Source organism: Bactrocera latifrons, unplaced genomic scaffold, assembly GCF_001853355.1.
Source record: "Bactrocera latifrons isolate USDA-ARS-PBARC rearing strain unplaced genomic scaffold, ASM185335v1 scaffold_13, whole genome shotgun sequence".
In the NCBI taxonomy this organism is placed as follows: Eukaryota; Metazoa; Arthropoda; class Insecta; order Diptera; family Tephritidae; genus Bactrocera; species Bactrocera latifrons.
In genome coordinates, this window is record NW_017534741.1 from 560785 (window position 1) to 577653 (window position 16869).

General features: G+C 33.2%; 6 protein-coding genes across 7 annotated transcripts in view; 2 read left to right on the plus strand and 4 right to left on the minus strand.

Moving 5' to 3' along the window:
- Nucleotides 1-540: 540 nt before the first annotated feature.
- Nucleotides 541-1064, minus strand: LOC108978966. Its single transcript, XM_018949491.1, has 2 exons — nt 986-1064; nt 541-866 (listed from the first exon to the last, which is right to left on the minus strand). Exons 1-2 carry the CDS (start codon nt 995-997, stop codon nt 567-569), a joined length of 312 nt encoding a protein of 103 aa, XP_018805036.1. The 5' UTR covers nt 998-1064; the 3' UTR covers nt 541-566.
- A 5154-nt stretch (nt 1065-6218) lies between these two features.
- On the minus strand, nt 6219-6902 carry LOC108978992 (39S ribosomal protein L52, mitochondrial). The gene is made up of 3 exons (XM_018949533.1): nt 6793-6902; nt 6568-6716; nt 6219-6506 (listed from the first exon to the last, which is right to left on the minus strand). Exons 1-3 carry the CDS (start codon nt 6839-6841, stop codon nt 6321-6323), a joined length of 384 nt encoding a protein of 127 aa, XP_018805078.1. The 5' UTR covers nt 6842-6902; the 3' UTR covers nt 6219-6320.
- A 78-nt stretch (nt 6903-6980) lies between these two features.
- LOC108978993 (crossover junction endonuclease MUS81) lies at nt 6981-8546 on the plus strand. The gene has a single exon (XM_018949534.1). The coding sequence runs from the start codon at nt 7028-7030 to the stop codon at nt 8285-8287; it is 1260 nt and encodes a 419-aa protein (XP_018805079.1). The 5' UTR covers nt 6981-7027; the 3' UTR covers nt 8288-8546.
- Nucleotides 8547-9754: 1208 nt separating this feature from the next.
- On the plus strand, nt 9755-10882 carry LOC108978995 (uncharacterized protein C20orf24 homolog). Its single transcript, XM_018949536.1, has 3 exons — nt 9755-9981; nt 10073-10176; nt 10245-10882. The coding sequence occupies exons 1-3, from the start codon at nt 9868-9870 to the stop codon at nt 10441-10443; spliced, it is 417 nt and encodes a 138-aa protein (XP_018805081.1). The 5' UTR covers nt 9755-9867; the 3' UTR covers nt 10444-10882.
- On the minus strand, nt 10872-11936 carry LOC108978994 (probable U2 small nuclear ribonucleoprotein A'). The gene has a single exon (XM_018949535.1). The coding sequence runs from the start codon at nt 11769-11771 to the stop codon at nt 10971-10973; it is 801 nt and encodes a 266-aa protein (XP_018805080.1). The 5' UTR covers nt 11772-11936; the 3' UTR covers nt 10872-10970.
- A 2045-nt stretch (nt 11937-13981) lies between these two features.
- Nucleotides 13982-16869, minus strand: part of LOC108978976 (F-actin-uncapping protein LRRC16A) — an 80985-nt gene continuing 78097 nt past the window's right edge. The window contains exons 21-23 of one of the 2 annotated variants that reach the window (XM_018949506.1): nt 16250-16306; nt 15448-15971; nt 13982-14156 (exon numbers count right to left, since the gene is read on the minus strand). In XM_018949506.1, the coding sequence (XP_018805051.1) occupies nt 14067-14156; nt 15448-15971; nt 16250-16306 (671 nt within the window). In that variant the 3' untranslated portion in view covers nt 13982-14066. The remainder of the gene's footprint in view (nt 14157-15447; nt 15972-16249; nt 16307-16869) is intronic. The other variant, XM_018949507.1, reaches the window with a different exon arrangement.

Genomic DNA, 16869 nt, shown 5'->3' on the forward strand with positions numbered 1-16869 from the left:
AGTTTGGGGTTCTGCGTATTTTCTTAAAAAAGTAAGGAAACTCGATCATCCTGTAGAAGGGTTATCGAATTTCATATATATATACACTGATCAATAGGTGCGATGTCTTAAAGAAATTAAAAAAGCGTCTCGCTTTAATAACAGTGTGCTATTGTGTTAGATTTTGGACGTTTTCACCTCTAAAAGGCGGTCCATCTCGTTCATTTTCTTTGACGATCATTTCATGGTACCAGCAACATATTTTTCATCAGAAGTAGAGTTTCATTTAAATACGAAATTATTAAAATTTTTTTCTTTTCCAAACACCAAAACTTAATGTTGAATCTCAAGAAGCAATTGTCCCTGCTTAATAAAAAAAAGTCTATATATATGTATATATGTTTAAATTTTCCTCTCATTTATTTATATGAGCTTTTTTTTAGTAAATTTAGACTTTTGTTAATTTACTACGTTAAACATTGATATGTACATAACAACATATATAATTTTATAATACACAAATTTAAGTGTAAAGAGATCAGTCTGTATTCTCAACATCGCACGTTTCGTACTTCTACTTCCTACGCTTAACCAAATAAGTTTGGCACAAATAACTTCTTCTTTGCCTTTTGATGTTTGACGCGCACGACCGGTGAGTAATAGACGTGATCACTGCCACTCAATAGAAAATCCTTGCGTCGTATGTCGCTGCTTACGGGGACGATACGGCCATCATTTACGTAGTAGTAACCATCAGGTAAATGTCGGTCCAAAACATTATTGGCATAATCGAAACCCTCGAAATCATAAAACAATTGAGCATAGCTGGGGGTGAGTACCAACACAAATAATAATACTATGATGACGCAGTTCACGGTAGTTAAGCGCTGCAAGATTTAGCAGAGAATTTGTTCAACATTTGTTTGCATACTAAATTTAATTTAATTTCACTAAATAATTTCATAATTTTTTTTTTCGATTTGCGTCACTTGTTTCTCAAACTCACCAAGTAATTCATCTTTCAACAAATAATTTTTAATTCTTACACACTGTAGAGTTCTGCTATCAAGGTAAGTCAATTCTTGAGTGCCTGAGCTCAACATTTAACAGAACTTATATACTCCATGAATGCTGCATTTATCATTTTGTTTAGAAACACGCATAAAAGAAGAGCAAGAGAAATCAAAAAGGGTTTTGTGTAAAATTTCGCGACATTTGCGAGCACCTTCATTCACACCTTTAAAAACGGGAATATGAATCAATGATTAATCATGATTAATTTCACCATAGTTTCTACAATCAAATACTCATACATATGAATGCTTTCCCATGTCAGACAGTGAAATATTTGAATATGGAACCGATCGCCACCGCGAACTTTGATTAATTTATTGGGTTTTTAACACTTTAATGCTCCGTCCACTGAAAAATATATGGTTTGTTGTTATACAATAATTAATGTGGAAAATTATCCATATGTCAATCACGGAAATCTACCACGGTTAATGTTCAGTTTTATGATCCTAATACATTTACGATACTGCGTCTTAGAAATGAATTATAAGAACAAATCCAATTTACGAACTCCCTGAGTGAGCAATATTATTCCAATTCTGATGCTATATGTTTAAATACTTCATATTTTAGACCACCAGATGGTGGAAAAATGTAAATGTTGTTTATTTTCATTTTTACTTTTTTAAGTCAACACGAATTCGAATGAGATATGTAGATACTCGCTCAATTTGGATTAAAAATATGTTTATGTCTCTTCAAGCCAGTGGCGAATACAAGAAGAGGTTTTCAGGCCCGGGAAAGCAGTATTCGGCATTTATTTCTGGATTGCATTAACTAATTATTAATCATATACCCTATAAATAAATGACGATTAATTGAATCAGTTCGTTTACATATACTTATGTATAGTTGTCATCTGAAGCCAATAATAGTATATCATTACAACTTACTATAAATAGAAAATATTATAAAACGCATACCCATTTTAAATTTTCAAAGATTAAAGGATTTCATTTCAAATTACTTTTGTGTAAGTTCAAAAAAGCAAGATAATTGGACGCTCTTGTCCCACCATGTTCCTAAGATGACTTTTAATTCTTCCTAAAGTCGAAATCGATCGTTCAGCGGTTGCAGTTGTTACAGGCTATACTGCTAAAACTTGCAATATTCTACTTACATTTTAAAACGTTTCCAGGTTTAATTAGCTGAAATGATATAGTTGAAGTTCATACGTTTTCTTTACAATACAATGGAGGATTTTCTCATCGAAGTAATATTTCAGGAATAATTATCTAAAGCTTTAAAGAATGTATCTATGTTCTTCAAATCGGCTTTATAATGAAAAATAGAACTGACAACCTATGGTACATAAAAAGAGATTTTGTTGTAAACTTCAATGGAAATACGTTACATCGCCAAACACATCGACTCGGATTTTTTAACAACATATGCTGCTACAAAATTATATTCCAAATAACAGTCACCGAATAGAAGGTATGTTTTATACTTATACCCTTAAGGGGCACTAACAAATATACATATTTCGTTTTTCGATTTTGATTTATGGTGTTCACGTACACATTTTTTTAGAAATGTGAAGGAAGATTTGATACCAAGGGCTGAGTTTTCGGGACTTTTAAATAAAAATTTCACAAAATACTATTTAAATATGAATCTTTGATATGCTGAACTATTTAAATTGCATAAAAATAGTTTATAACGGGTAATCCTTTAGAGGTACTTTTTTTAGTCGCCTTTTTTGACAGATCACGCGTGCATAAATGCATATGCATATCATGGAAATACTTGTGCCTTAACAAGGTTTACAAACCGGTCAGCTTTATTGCGAAAATTCACGATTTGTAAAGAATGTTTTTAGGGCGCTTTGCTGAACTATTGACCAACATAAACGGATTACTGAGCGAACTATTCGCAATACTATCACCCATGTTCAGAACCAGCATTCATTATTGAATAATATTTGCCTGAATATACCACGTTCAGCACGCAGTGAAGAAAATATAGCAACCGTAGCTGAGAATGAAGACCGTGGAGAGTCGATTCGGCGCATTTCGCAGCAACTCAGACTGACATATGGTACAACTTGTCGCATTTCATATCGAGATCTTAAGTTGATAGCGTACAAAATACAGCTTGTGCAAGAATTGAAGCCCATTAACCTTCGCAAGTTTCAAGAAGATCCGACGTTTCCGAACCGAACCGGCTCAATGAGTATGTAAACAAGCAAAATTTGCCGCATTCGAGAGTAAGAGCAACTTGAAGAGATAAAGAACTAATCCAGACGGTTGGTATGGTTTGTGGGCCGCTAGAATCATAGATCAATATTTTTTCAAAAATAATACCGGTGGGAACGTAACCGTCAATGGCGACCTTTATCGCGTCAAGATGACCGACTATTTGATTCCTGAAATACAAGCTCGTGATCTAGTCGACATTTGGTTTCAAGAAGACGGCGTCATTTCCACACATCGCACCAATCAATAGATATATTGAGTGAACACATCGGTGAGCAGATAATTTCATGTTTTGGACCGATCGACTGGCCACAAATATCAAGTGATATCATACTGTTACACTTGTTCCTGTGTGGATATGTTTAGTCTAAAGTCTAAGAGGACAATCGTGCTTCGAGTCATGCTTTGGAGCGAATCATCATGAGTCATCGAAAATTGGACTTAACGGATGGACCATCTGACGCGTAGCCGCGGCCAACATTAGGAAGAGATAATCTTCAAAAAATAAATGACAAGGAATGTTCTTTCGAATAATTTCCCATTAGGCTTCAAGTTTTTTTGTTTTTTCTTTAAAAAAAGTGGGGAGCCTCGAAATGGATCGCCCTTTATTTAAAAAAACCTAACCCTTAACAGGGAATAATAAGTTTTCCAAGGAGTTTATGAACTCAAAAGGTAATGTCGGAAACCCCTATAGAGTATATACATATATATGTATAAATGATCAGCGTGTCGAGCTTAGTTGATTTTTTCATTGCTCTAATTTCAACAAAAAAAAGGTGATTTTTCGTCCGTCTGTTACAACTTAGAGCTTTTTTGAATTCTCAATACTGAAAACCAACTTATCGAATCAAACAACATTTTATGAACGATTTCGTATTGTATGGGGCAAAATGATAAAGGAAATATTGAGAATTTTTATAGTCATTTTAAATAAGTCTTCCCACTTTGTCAAATTTCTTTCAAACGGATGTCAAGAAAAGTAACGAGTTTTCATATGCATTTACGAAGGTGTTAAGTTTCGAAACAAAAATTATGTTCAGGGTAAACGTTTAGTGGATAAGTGATAAGACCTATTATTGTTTTGCTCCGCCTAATATGCTGATACATTTTATTTATTACAATAACAACTACCAATTATGTAATTAAGCAAGAACTTTAACAGAAAATGTTTTAAATTACATATAGTCCGTTATGTTTGTATGAACAAATATTAACATAGGTTTATATGTAGATACTTACTTACGTCCACAACTACCATTACTTAGTACTTAAACAATAATTAAGTGTGCTAATAACAAGCATACGTTGGTTTCTTCCATGAATAGTCAAAATATGTGCTTATTTGATTAGCTGTGTAAACAAAAATATTTATTAATATGCCAATAGATGTGTCCATTTCCAGAGCGTGTTCAAAAATCAATAGAGACTGTTCCGCATTTTAATTCACACTTTTCGGCAAAGATTTGATTGAGAAATATTGAATCGAAGACAAATGGCCCTTTTGCGAATCTAACTGTAATAGGTTATGGTTCGACAATAATATAATAATATTTACATACGATTGGACAACGACTAAACAAATTCAAAAAATATCAAAAAACAGACTTAAAGGCACCGACCTGTTGGTAGTAATCGACAAACATAAATAAGGTTAAGCTTCCGGGCAAGTGGAAGTTATTACGGCTATTAGGATTTACAACTCCACTCAGTTGAATTTATGTTAAAGTATTTCAACTTCCTATAAACCACACTCTTTTTGGTAGCACAAACTACAACTAATTTCAATCTTGCTTCGTGCTACTTCGAACTCAGTAGGCAATTGAGAAGTTAAGGGGGGAGCCTGATTTAGAAGCTTCAAAAAATCAATTTTTTTGAGGATGTCTTTAGGAGGGAAAGTATTAATTGATTAAAACGAAATTTCTGGTGTTTATAGTTATATATTTAAACATCATTATCACATTGTTTGATTCAAAAATTTTTATATTATTTATCTTTCTCTTATCTTTTATTTGCCGGACGGCGGGCAGGATGCAGGTCGCAATTTCTATCTGAAACAAAAAATTTAAATAGATTCATATTTTTTAATTACATATTTTTAAAACTTGAAAAAAATTGTCTGTCATAAGTTCTGTTACAAGTTGAGGCCGTTATAAAATCGAAAATATGATACATTTTTTAATAAAGTTAATTTTATTTAAAAATAGTTAATATTATATATGCATGCTTAGTTGTCATCGGCGTCATCTAGCGTGAGGCTCAGGAGACTGTTTCGACGGGGTCGGATCAAAGGGAAATGGATGTTAGATGAGTGGGGTTGGCGCCGCGTACATAGAGGTGGCCAGTGTCATGCGGAGACTCATTATACGCAGGATTCACAGAAGCCCTCAAATGACTCATGAATAACAGCACGCTCAGTTTCTACAGGTATTGACGGCGCTACTCGAACATAGAATTTTTTGAGACTTCACATTCCAGTGGGACATTCTATAGACTACGTTCTCCCATTCTAACATTCTAAGCACTAACTGTAGTCCAGTTCTGGAGAAGTATTTTGGTGGAAGATCGACTCTTCGCCGAAGAGAGCATTACTCCTCTCCTCCTCTACTAGAGCTAATGTCGCACTGAACGCTTTAAGAGTTGGACAAAAACTAGAGCGGCAGTGATTTATAATATCGAGAGTACAATATATTAATGTGGAATCTTAAATTTCCTCGCCTACGTTCCACCACATCAGAGCGGCCATATCGGTGCTTCGTAATTGATGTCCGCTAGTATAGAATTTCAAGGTTGCCTTTGCCTACAGTATTTATATTGGTTTGAAGATAGTGAAATTTGTCTACATCTTCCCTATTATATGTATATCAAGAGTGAGGAGTAAGCAAGTGTATAGTAAATTTGCTTTCGTGTTTTTCTCGTAAATTTTCTATAAATATAAATGTTCCAATCAGGAAAGAAAAATTCTTCAAATTTATGTTAACAACTTTGGTAGGCATTCTGGTATATAATTATTATTACATAAACTCTTTTAATTATATTGAACTGTTAATTATGGACTAAAATGCACTACTTTTATTCTTTCTTGAGAAGCAGATGTCCTTTGGGTTTCAGCTTGTTCTTTATAATATTTTCTTTTGTTTCCGCCTCTTCAGCTTGTATGCGAGCATATCGTTTCTTTGCAAAATCTAATTCACCGCTTAGTGTTACAATTTTATCAGCGATCTCTTGCTGTTTCTTCAACCGCCGTTTTTGGTTAGACTATGAAAATACAAAATAATAGTTAGAATTACAATTTCAGCTGAAGCTTTTGTTAACATACACCGAGTGGTGTTGGGCGGCCATCCAAAAAACTGTAGTCGGGTAGATTAGTTAATGGTCCAAAGGCATTTGGATTTCCCGGCAGTCCTTTCTGTTCACGCCAATTTTGATCAAGTGCTTGTATCGCCGTGAAAGAAAATTGCCGTGTACCTAAGCAAAAAATAAACAATTTGCATTTACATATATACGATAAATCAATTCAATTATATGCTGAAGTTTCACTTACATCTCACATTTTGGGAAATATTTACCAAAAAATTTAATGATTTGATCATTTTCAATTATTTAACTACAACCAACAAGAAATATGAAGAAAATTGGAAACATGTTCAATATGTCAAAATCAGCTGACTTATTCCGTTTCGTTTATGCACTTGGCAGCACTGTTGAAAATATAATGAAAGTAAACAAACATTTCAAATAGTCGCTAATCTGAAGTGAAATTATAAAAAGTTGATTATATGGCGGAACGTTTAAAGATCACATTGGCACAGCCTAATCCCTTGTTTGAAAAATGGCTCGAGAAGTGGTTAGAAGATGCAGAACGTCGTAATGCGAAATCACAGTACAAACTTCGCGAGGCTTTAATAGCCCTTCGGAGCTATCCACTTCCATTGTCTTCAGGAAGGGAATGTGCTATCCTTAGGGGTTTTGGTAGCACGCTCTGCAATCTAATCGACGATGAACTTCGTTTGTATCGAGAAAAACTACAGAATTCGCCTTTAGAATCTGCTATGAAGACATTTGAATCAGATGTTAAACAACTTGTGGAATCAGTAAAAAAAACCAAGCGGAAAAAATCTCCAAAGAAATTACAACCGAAAATCACTAAAAAGGAGCAAAAAGCAATAGCAGAAGAAGAAGAGCGTCAACGACAAGTAATTATGAGTCCTGGGAATTTTCGTATTATATTACTTGTTGATACACAAGAAACAAGCGGTAAAAACAAACGTACTTTAGATCAAACACGTAGTTATTTGGAAAGTTTTGAAGTATTGTATGAGGTACGGCGTCTGACAATTGGTGATTTTCTTTGGATTGCTCGTGATCAAGAAGGTAATGAGCTTGTTCTTCCATACATTGTGGAACGTAAAAGGTTCGATGACTTGGCATCAAGTATACGCGATGGCCGATTTCACGAACAAAAACATCGTTTACGTCAGTGTGGCATACAAAACATTATATACTTAGTAGAAGATTTTGGGGATAATGAACATCTGGGCTTGCCTATGGAATCTTTGCAACAGGCAATTGTAAATACACAAATACATTCGGGATTTAAAATTGCTCATACCCAAAACAACTTCCGTTCCATGAAGCATTTGCAAAGTGTAACGAATACATTAATACGTTGTTTTAGAGAAAAAGTCCTGCTTAGTTCAACCAAAGAAGAGTTGCGGCCATGTCGTGCTTCAGCTAGTATGATAGGACTATTGAAATTTCGTGCTTTGTACGAGGATTCTGCGCGTGGAGCACAATTGACAGTGAGAGAAATATTTGTACAACAATTGTTACAGTTACATTCATTGTCAATGGAAAAAGCATTAGCGATCGTTGAGGTATATCCCACTCCGCGATTACTATTTGATGCTTACAAACTGTGTTTAGATGAAAGAGACGCTCGTTTGCTGTTGAGCAAAATAACTTGTGGACCTTTGCAACGACCATTAGGAGAAAAAATTAGCCAGACTGTTTATGATTTCTATAAGACTGAATTTTGAGGATCAATTTTACATCTGTTTAAATATTTAAGAAGTCATACCAGTTTCTGTTTCGCGTAGTAGGATTATAGAAACACACACATGCATACTTATAATAGTTTGTCAAAAAAGTCTTGCGGTATTTTCAATTGTTCATAAATTTCGTTTTGATGACTAATTCCCAGCTCTTGACAGATGCTACGGCTGCACTATGCCGGTCTCTTTCGACCAATTCAGCGATTTTATCGCAATTTTCGACGACAAGCCTTCCGCCACGAAAACGTTGAAACCATCGTTGTGCGGTAGAAATGTATACTGTATTTGTCCATAAACTGCACAAATTTTATTGGCGGCTTGAGATGCATTTTTGCCTTTATCGTAGTAGTACTGTAAAATATGCCGTATTTTCTTTTTACTTTGCTCCATGTTTGCGACGCTATAACTCACGAACGACTTAGAAGAAACGACAATCTATCAAACACGTGTTAGCGCGTGAAATGAGCTTTCCAAGAAGGTATAGCATGACCCGATGCGACGAATAAAACTAGAACTACGCGCTCTCAGCGCTAACTAGCGATAATACCGCAAGACTTTTTTGACAAGCAACATTTCGCTATATTTAGTTATAATTTGTTGTTTATGTTTTATATGTGAATATACTTAGTTAATTTTATTGGGAAAATTAAGAGCTTTTTTTTATTGAATTTACTGAGTTACCTAGCATAAAAATTTATGAAAACATAAATTAAGCTATTGTAAGTGTATATGTTTGAAAGCAAAAATTAGTCGCTCAGCGTCAAATGTGGAGAAAGCGCCGAAGGATCAATCGCCCCGACATATTTGTTATCTCTTTTGAGGTACCTATTGCTTCTACCAATACGAGACAGAAGACTTTTTCACGTTATTCCCTGTCGTGGCCATTTCATTTTTATTTTATTCCCATTCGACTTGAATAATATGTTGTTGTTGTAACAAGTATCCAATAATATTATCTGAATAATATGTCGGGAGATTGTAGCGATCGATGGCTTGGATAATAATCTGTACCGAATTTCTTGAGTATATCTCAAAAACAGTGGGACTAGGCGGACAGACTGCCGCACTACCAAATCGATTCAACTAATCTCGCTCATCACTTATATGAGTAAGTATTTTATTCGACCTCCTATTACATACATCGTGACAGACTTAATTTACTCCAATCTGAGTATATTATCGCTAATTGAATCTTAGCTCAAACACATATATATAAACATTTCTTTTATTCTTGGTCTTATGGTACTATCTTTAATCCTTACTTATTACCTTAATTAATAATATATAGTCGTCTTCATGATTTCAGTATCTAACATTTATAAAATATATCTAGAAAAATTCAAATACAATAACGGAAAGTAATTTCATTCAAGCTGTCAGTTAAATAATTCCATCAATACGGCAACGATGTTGAAGACAACTGTTCCCACTGAAAACGAGTTGTCAAAGTGACATTTACTAATTTACTTACACGTCCCTGGAGTTTTTCTCTAATCATTGCACGAGATTAACTTTAGTTAATTTATTTCAATTCTGCTTTTTGTTAAATTAAGCACATTACTAAAATGTCAACAAGAACTAACACAATTGAACGCAACAGCAATGGTAGCCCAAAGTCGTTAAATCTTTCAGAGATCTGCTCAAGGGCGTTGAAAGCGAATTCCGAATGGCCAGACAAGGTAAGTTGATAATGCTAATAAAGATACAATGAAATGAAATATATAATTAGAAAGAACTTTGTCCCATCTTCATTAATGTTTTTACTTGCAGGATGAATTTTTAGATGTTATATACTGGGCGAGGCAGATTTTTGGCATTCTGTTAGGCATAGTTTGGGGCATTGTGCCATTAAAGGGCTTCCTGGGATTAGTACTGTAAGGAATCTCCAAATAACAATGCATCTTATGTAAATTCATAAACAATTTCTCATATGTTTCTATAGATTCGCTGGTATTAGTTGTGGTATTGTGTACATTTATTCCATAAATTTCCAAGGTATTGATGAAGAGGCTTACGGAGGCGCTTGGGAGCTGGTTAAAGAAGGTTTTATGACGTCATTTGCGGGTTTTCTTGTGACGTGGATAATTTTCTATACTGGGCTGCATTATGATACTATAATGGCTGAGAAGGAGCTGTCATAAAGTAGTTGCCAAGGTTTAAGGATTGCAGATTTATTTTAAACCAAAACACCACAGACTTAAGCACATCAACAAAATATCTACCGAAAATATCAATTAAAATTTTATTCCATTATCAATGCAATATGTTAAAAGCCAGTGGTCCCTGGGCGAAATAGTTTAGCAAATGTCAAAAGTGTCTGATTTGTAACCAACTATCTAAGCAGTTCCTTACAGTTAAATGTATAGCTTTCGACCATCATAATTTTAAAACTATTAGTTAATACAATTAGAAAATTTGTGACAAACGTAATTAATTATACACTGAGATTCGTTCCTCACATGTTTCTGCATTTCTCAGCATTTTGTCTTTAGATGTGCTGCATAAATGTACTACTATCGTACGTGTTTAAATTTTTCTATGAAAAAATAAACGTTTAAATGCCGTTAGTTCTTAAAACTTGTTTTTGTCTTTAATTCATTTTTTTTACAAACCTTCATAAAATTGTAAATAAAAATTCATTTTAAATCTACTAAAAGCAGGGTTCAACTTAATAATCCATAGCTTCAACGCTACTACTACCGCCAATCGCATTTCCATTTAGCGTCGCACCGTTTTGAGTCAATTCCAGTTCAAAATTTTCGGGCAGTTGTCCACTTTGAAGTATGCGAGATAGCCGTTCCACCTCTTGTAATGAGTTTGCGCGCTTTATCGCATCTCTTATACGTTGCAAGTCTTCAGGATTGGCAGTTCTTGCTGCTACATTTACTCCAGATTTACCACCGGCTTCAGCAGCTGCGGCTGAGGCATTTAATTTCGATTTCTTTGCCACTTCCTTCAACATATCTTTACCTTGTTTTGTTCGGAAATATTCTTGAGCTTCAATGCGGTCCTTCCGTTTGATTTTCCTAAAATCTAGTAAACGTAATTGAGGAAACTTGAAAGCCATGTACTCGCGGTAATAGGGTTTTGTGGAAACAGGATTTACAAGTAAGCAAAGTGTTTCAAGACGAGGTAGCAAAGCAAGAGGCTCCAGATCACCTAGTTCTTGTAGATTATTTCCAGTCAAGATAACTGAACTTAAATTGGGTACTGCTTCGTGTAAGCCGTCCCCAATACGCAGGATACGATTATTATTAAGTAGCAGGCATTTCAGACGCGGCAAAAACGGAATGCCATCCAATTTACGCAAATCATTGTCGGAAAGGTCTATCGTATCAAATTGATCTAATGTGGCTCCTAAATTTTCAATCTGTGGAATTTTGTAACCGCGCAAATCCAGTTCTCGCTCCCGGCACGGATTTATATATTGCATTGACTGATTAACAAGCTCCGGCGTTAGTTTCACCATGTCTATATTTTTTCTAACGTATATGTGTCGCTATTTTTACTTAACACTTTAATGTAATATTGAATATATTACTTTTAACGTGAATTTATTGGTTTATCATAGAAATAGCAAAACAACTGAAAACTACAATGAGGACAAGCGGCAGATACAGTAAAAAACTTCATTTGACAAGCCGTCCGTCAAATGTGTAAGTGCTGCCCAATTCGTGAAACTACACATGGTTGTATTTTTTAATCTTTATTATCTCAATTGGAATGTGAAAAAACAATTTGATTTAATACAGGTGTTATATATTTGAAATCAAACCATATTATATAACGTTTTGAATTTTATTTTTTAATTATCATTCTCGTTTTATGAAACATTTGTTATTGTGTTTAGGCTACTCTTATATCGTTTATTTCATATTTGCTTCAAATATATATTTCAGTGCAGTTAATATTTGCTTTTTTTTTTTTTTTTTTTTTTTTTTTTTTTTTTTATGTTTTTTTTTTTTTTTTTTTTTTTTTTTATATTGCAAGGTGGGGACTAGAAATTTGTTGCTTGTTCCAAACTGACAAGCTTCATAGCTGTTACTGAAAGTTAACTTCAGAATTTTATCCAAAATGGAACAAAAATTAGCCATATATTTCTTATTTCCTGGTTTTTATTTTATCGTAAAATGCTGCTTTCTATTAGTATAATTTGAAGTTTTCTATGTTTTTCTATGTGACAAATTCGTAGTTTTAAATTTCGTATTTTTTATTTTTTTTGTTCATAATTTCGGTCGTGCTACTAGTGGCATATAGATTAACATATTGTTTACGAATAATAAGTGATTATATTTTTGTCTTTTCTAAAAAATTTTGAAAGATAGTATAACTCGTTGATTTATTTGTACAAATAAACAAATCTGGAACACATTTCTGGCTTAACATGAAATTAAAATCAAATGCTTTCTATCCCACAAATGCATTTGAAGATTGTCATTTTATCTTTATAATAATATTTATTTTTAAAAGCAAATAAACTTCACTAATCAAGCAAAATTTATGAACAAAAAGTAAGTGGTAAAAGCAACATTTTTTTTCTGAATTTTACCAATTACGACTAGTTACTAAAGCACTACACTTCTGAGGTTTTTAAAATTTACATTCTTCAATTAAGCTCCCAAAATACAAATTGAGTTTGGAAAGTTTGTCAGACTTAAAACAAGTGCAGAAACTTATTGCAGTTGAATGGAAGCAGTTATAAAAATATATATTTGTAATGCATATTTGCACATAATATTTATTGGTGAAAACATTTCGGAAAAAATATCTTCTTTAGTTACCAAATAGTTTAAATTTTTTATTTTAAATAGCCCGCATTTGTTCATCAAATTTTCATATTTTTATTTATTTCCTTTATGTAGGTTATTTATTTGTTCATAAAATATGATTGGCACTTAAAATCAATACATACATATTCATACATATTTGGGTAATTAGAAATGTATATCAGCATATGTAAATACGTACAAGTTTAGTAAAATATAAAACGCGCGCACACACACACCTTATAATTCTTTATTTTAATATTAATTTATTGTAAATGTTAGTTCAACTCGAAATATGAAACGCACCATATTCAATATATACATAAACTAAAAACTAAAACACACACATAACGCTCTAATATCGAGAGTTAAGATAAACTGATAGTAATAAAAACGTAAATACAAGTTTATAAACACTTTTTCATATACACGTTATATAAAATTTTAATTTATAGTTGAAATACTCTCCAATTGCAAATCGACAAATGTAATATATCATTTATGCAACCAAAAATAGTAAAGTATAAATATAATATAAAAAACATTGATCAATATTACAAAATAAGGCTTGTGAAGATTGCACAACTCGCGAAGTAATTGAAAATAAATATAAACAATTTTAGACCAACTGATCGCATGGAATTCTAAAAGTTTGTTTTCACTTTAATTCTTTAATTCTAATTTCGTATTTGTTAATGGCTTTAGTCCATGTCCATGTGTATTGTTTCGTACTTGACATTTAAACACATGTGTCAATGTTATTTTTTCTTCCTTTAAATATTTTTTCTCATATTACGTTCTTTTCTACTATCTGTTTTTTTTTTTTTTTTTTTTTTTTTTTTTTTTTTTTTTTTTTTTTTTTTTTTTTTTTTTTTTTTTTTTTTTTTTTTTTTGCTACATAAATCAATATTACTTCCACATATCGCTGTTGTCGATGCATCTGCTACGCTGCAGTTCTGTATTTTACTTTGAAAATGATTTATTTTATTTTAAATGTCTCACAAATCAACAACATCTTCCTTTGTATATTGTGTGTCTCTAAATAATCGTCGAGTCGAAGAGCGTTGTAGGCCTTCAACTAATGTCTCCTGGAAATGCAATTCAGGCAGAGAAAACTTTATATTGGAGCAATAAATTAATAGTAAGGTGATAACATTTATATGTATGTAAATAGTACACACAACACATATGTAAATTTAATTACGTAATTAACTTTAAAATACATACAAACATATCTGCAATACATTATGATTTAGTTTATATAAATTCATGGACGAAATATAGCATGCATTGGGATGTTAAGAGTTGTACTTCAAACATTATTTTATTGATCGTGTGAAACAAAAATTTAAACTTCAATAAATATAAAGCGCAATCGAAACTTTGTTAAGACAGCGTATCTACCGTTGAAAAGTACAAGTAGGTTTTAGTAATAACTTTTAATATTTAAACCTAACAACACAAGTCTCTCCAATCAAAGCACGCATGGTGATCATTAGTATTGAAAAACCGAGGTATTCGACAAATATAAGTTCGGTATAATAAAATCTTAGTCCGAATATATTTATGTGATGCTGAGTGCTGAGAAAATTTGTCAAAACTCAAAAAGTTCCTTATTATGTACGAAAGTTTTAAAAAAGCAGAGAAATATTTTAGAAACGGTTTTTTTCTTACTTAATTGCAGACATTTAAGAATCGCTATAGATCCCAATAATAACTTAGAAGACGCACAATGAAACAAAACGGGATACAATACATTCATGAACAGCTTATAAATAGAACTTTGCTTCAGCAACATGAATAGTTAAAAAGCTTAATAACGGTATAATAACACAAGTGTTAGTTAACTTATGCAAAATGCAAATTTAGTTACAAAAATAAAAAACATAGTATGTATATTAACACATAAAACAATAAAGTAAGCGTGAATCGTGAAGCGCCAATAGTGTTTTAAGCCAGTTTATCAATTTTTTTTTTAGCAATTTCAAATGGCGTACGGCAGCGAAGAGTAAATACAAAGCTTTTTAAGTTAATCACGGTTTTCTAAAGATACATATGCTTGCATTTAATTTTTGTTTATAAATAGTTATGGTTTCTGTTTTCATTAGTTTAGCACCTCAGAAAGCGAACGGTCAAGCGTCGATGTAGTTCCCGTGTTGCACAGTATGCTTTGACAAACAAGTAAGAAAAAGTTGGTTGTTTACCGCATGTTAGACAGACACTGAACAGCAATGAAAAGGACACATATGTACACATATAATTAGTTATCGGCTCTCAATGAACGCTCAACTCAACGAATGCAACTCGACGTTAGCCACAAAGAGCACTTGGTTTCTTATAAAGCACATTATATGTAATTCCAAAAAAGCATGTTCAAACCTCAAATAAGGCGGAAATCTCTTTGCCCGCAATTCGCTTAAAGCCACCAACGGGTATACCCAAACTGGAGGCATTGCTGCCGGTGCTCAACCGATCCACATTGCTGTTTTCACTTGCGTTTGTGTTGGTGCTATCGCGATTGTGGGTGGTGGCGGTGCTGCAGCTGTTGGTGTCGTTACGTATGTTAATGATTTCGTTGGTTATGAAACTGCTGCTGCTGCTTCCGTTGCCGTTTTCAGTGATAACTGTTTTAGTGAGCAATGTTTCGTGATTCTCATTGCCGTTTGTAACGTTTGACGAGCCCGTGTTCGTCGTTGTTGTTGTAGAGCTGCTGCTACTGCTATTACTTGTTATTCTCATGCGCTGCGTTTGCAGCATTGTTGTTGTTGTAGTAGTGCTACTACTTCGACTGCTCGCACTATTGCTATTCGTGCTGGTAATGTGCGATGTGGACGATGACTTGGATATCGCCGATGCGCCGGTAAGCAGGGTTCTCGGCAACACTTGTGGCTTCATTGGAAGTTCTATATTGTTTCGATTTGATTTGCATGCCAAACAAACAGGAAAGTAAAGGAATAAGGAACATAAATGTAAATACATAAACAGAAGAAAATAAATAAAGAAATTATTCTGGAAGAAGTCTGGTGCTAAAAATAAAGTTTCGTGCATATTTACTTTTGTAACCGAATAGCCGCAAGTGTGTAAAAAGAATTTTTTTGCAACTCACTGGTTCACTAGACATTCAAAATACGTCCATTCAAAAGTATGCTAGCATATCAATTTTATGAATAAATGTACGTACCCAAGCGACTTAAGCCTGCTGCAAGCTCCCTTACAGATTTTTTCTCCAATGTGGGACCTATAACAAAGGGGGAAAGGCGAATTAAATTTTAGAGAAGTAAATAAATTTATTTTAAATTATATTTATTATTAAAAATTATTAAAAAGTTGTTAATTAAATTGTTAACTTCGTTGTGCCGAAGAATTTGAATCTGATCAGTCAGTTTGTATGACAGCTATATGCTATAGTGGCTTGATCTGAACAATTTATATCGTTGCCTTGGACAACAATCTTGTGAAAAAGCAATATGCAAACAGACCAGGCCGACTTGACTGAACTCAGATCGTCATGCTGATCATTTGTATAATTGTATATACATATATTTCAAAAGGTGTTAAAAACTTCGTGGCAAATTTAATGTACCCTATTTAGGGTATATATATAAATAACAAGTAAGGAAGGGCTAAGTTCGGGTGTCACCGAACATTTTATACTCTCGCATGATAAAGTGATAATCGAGATTTCATTATCCGTCATTTACATATTTTTTTATTTTGCTGTAAATTAATTAGATTAGATCAATTTGTGTACTTTGAGTATTGAATTGTATTTTCATTTATTTTAATTGCATTGAAAAGTTA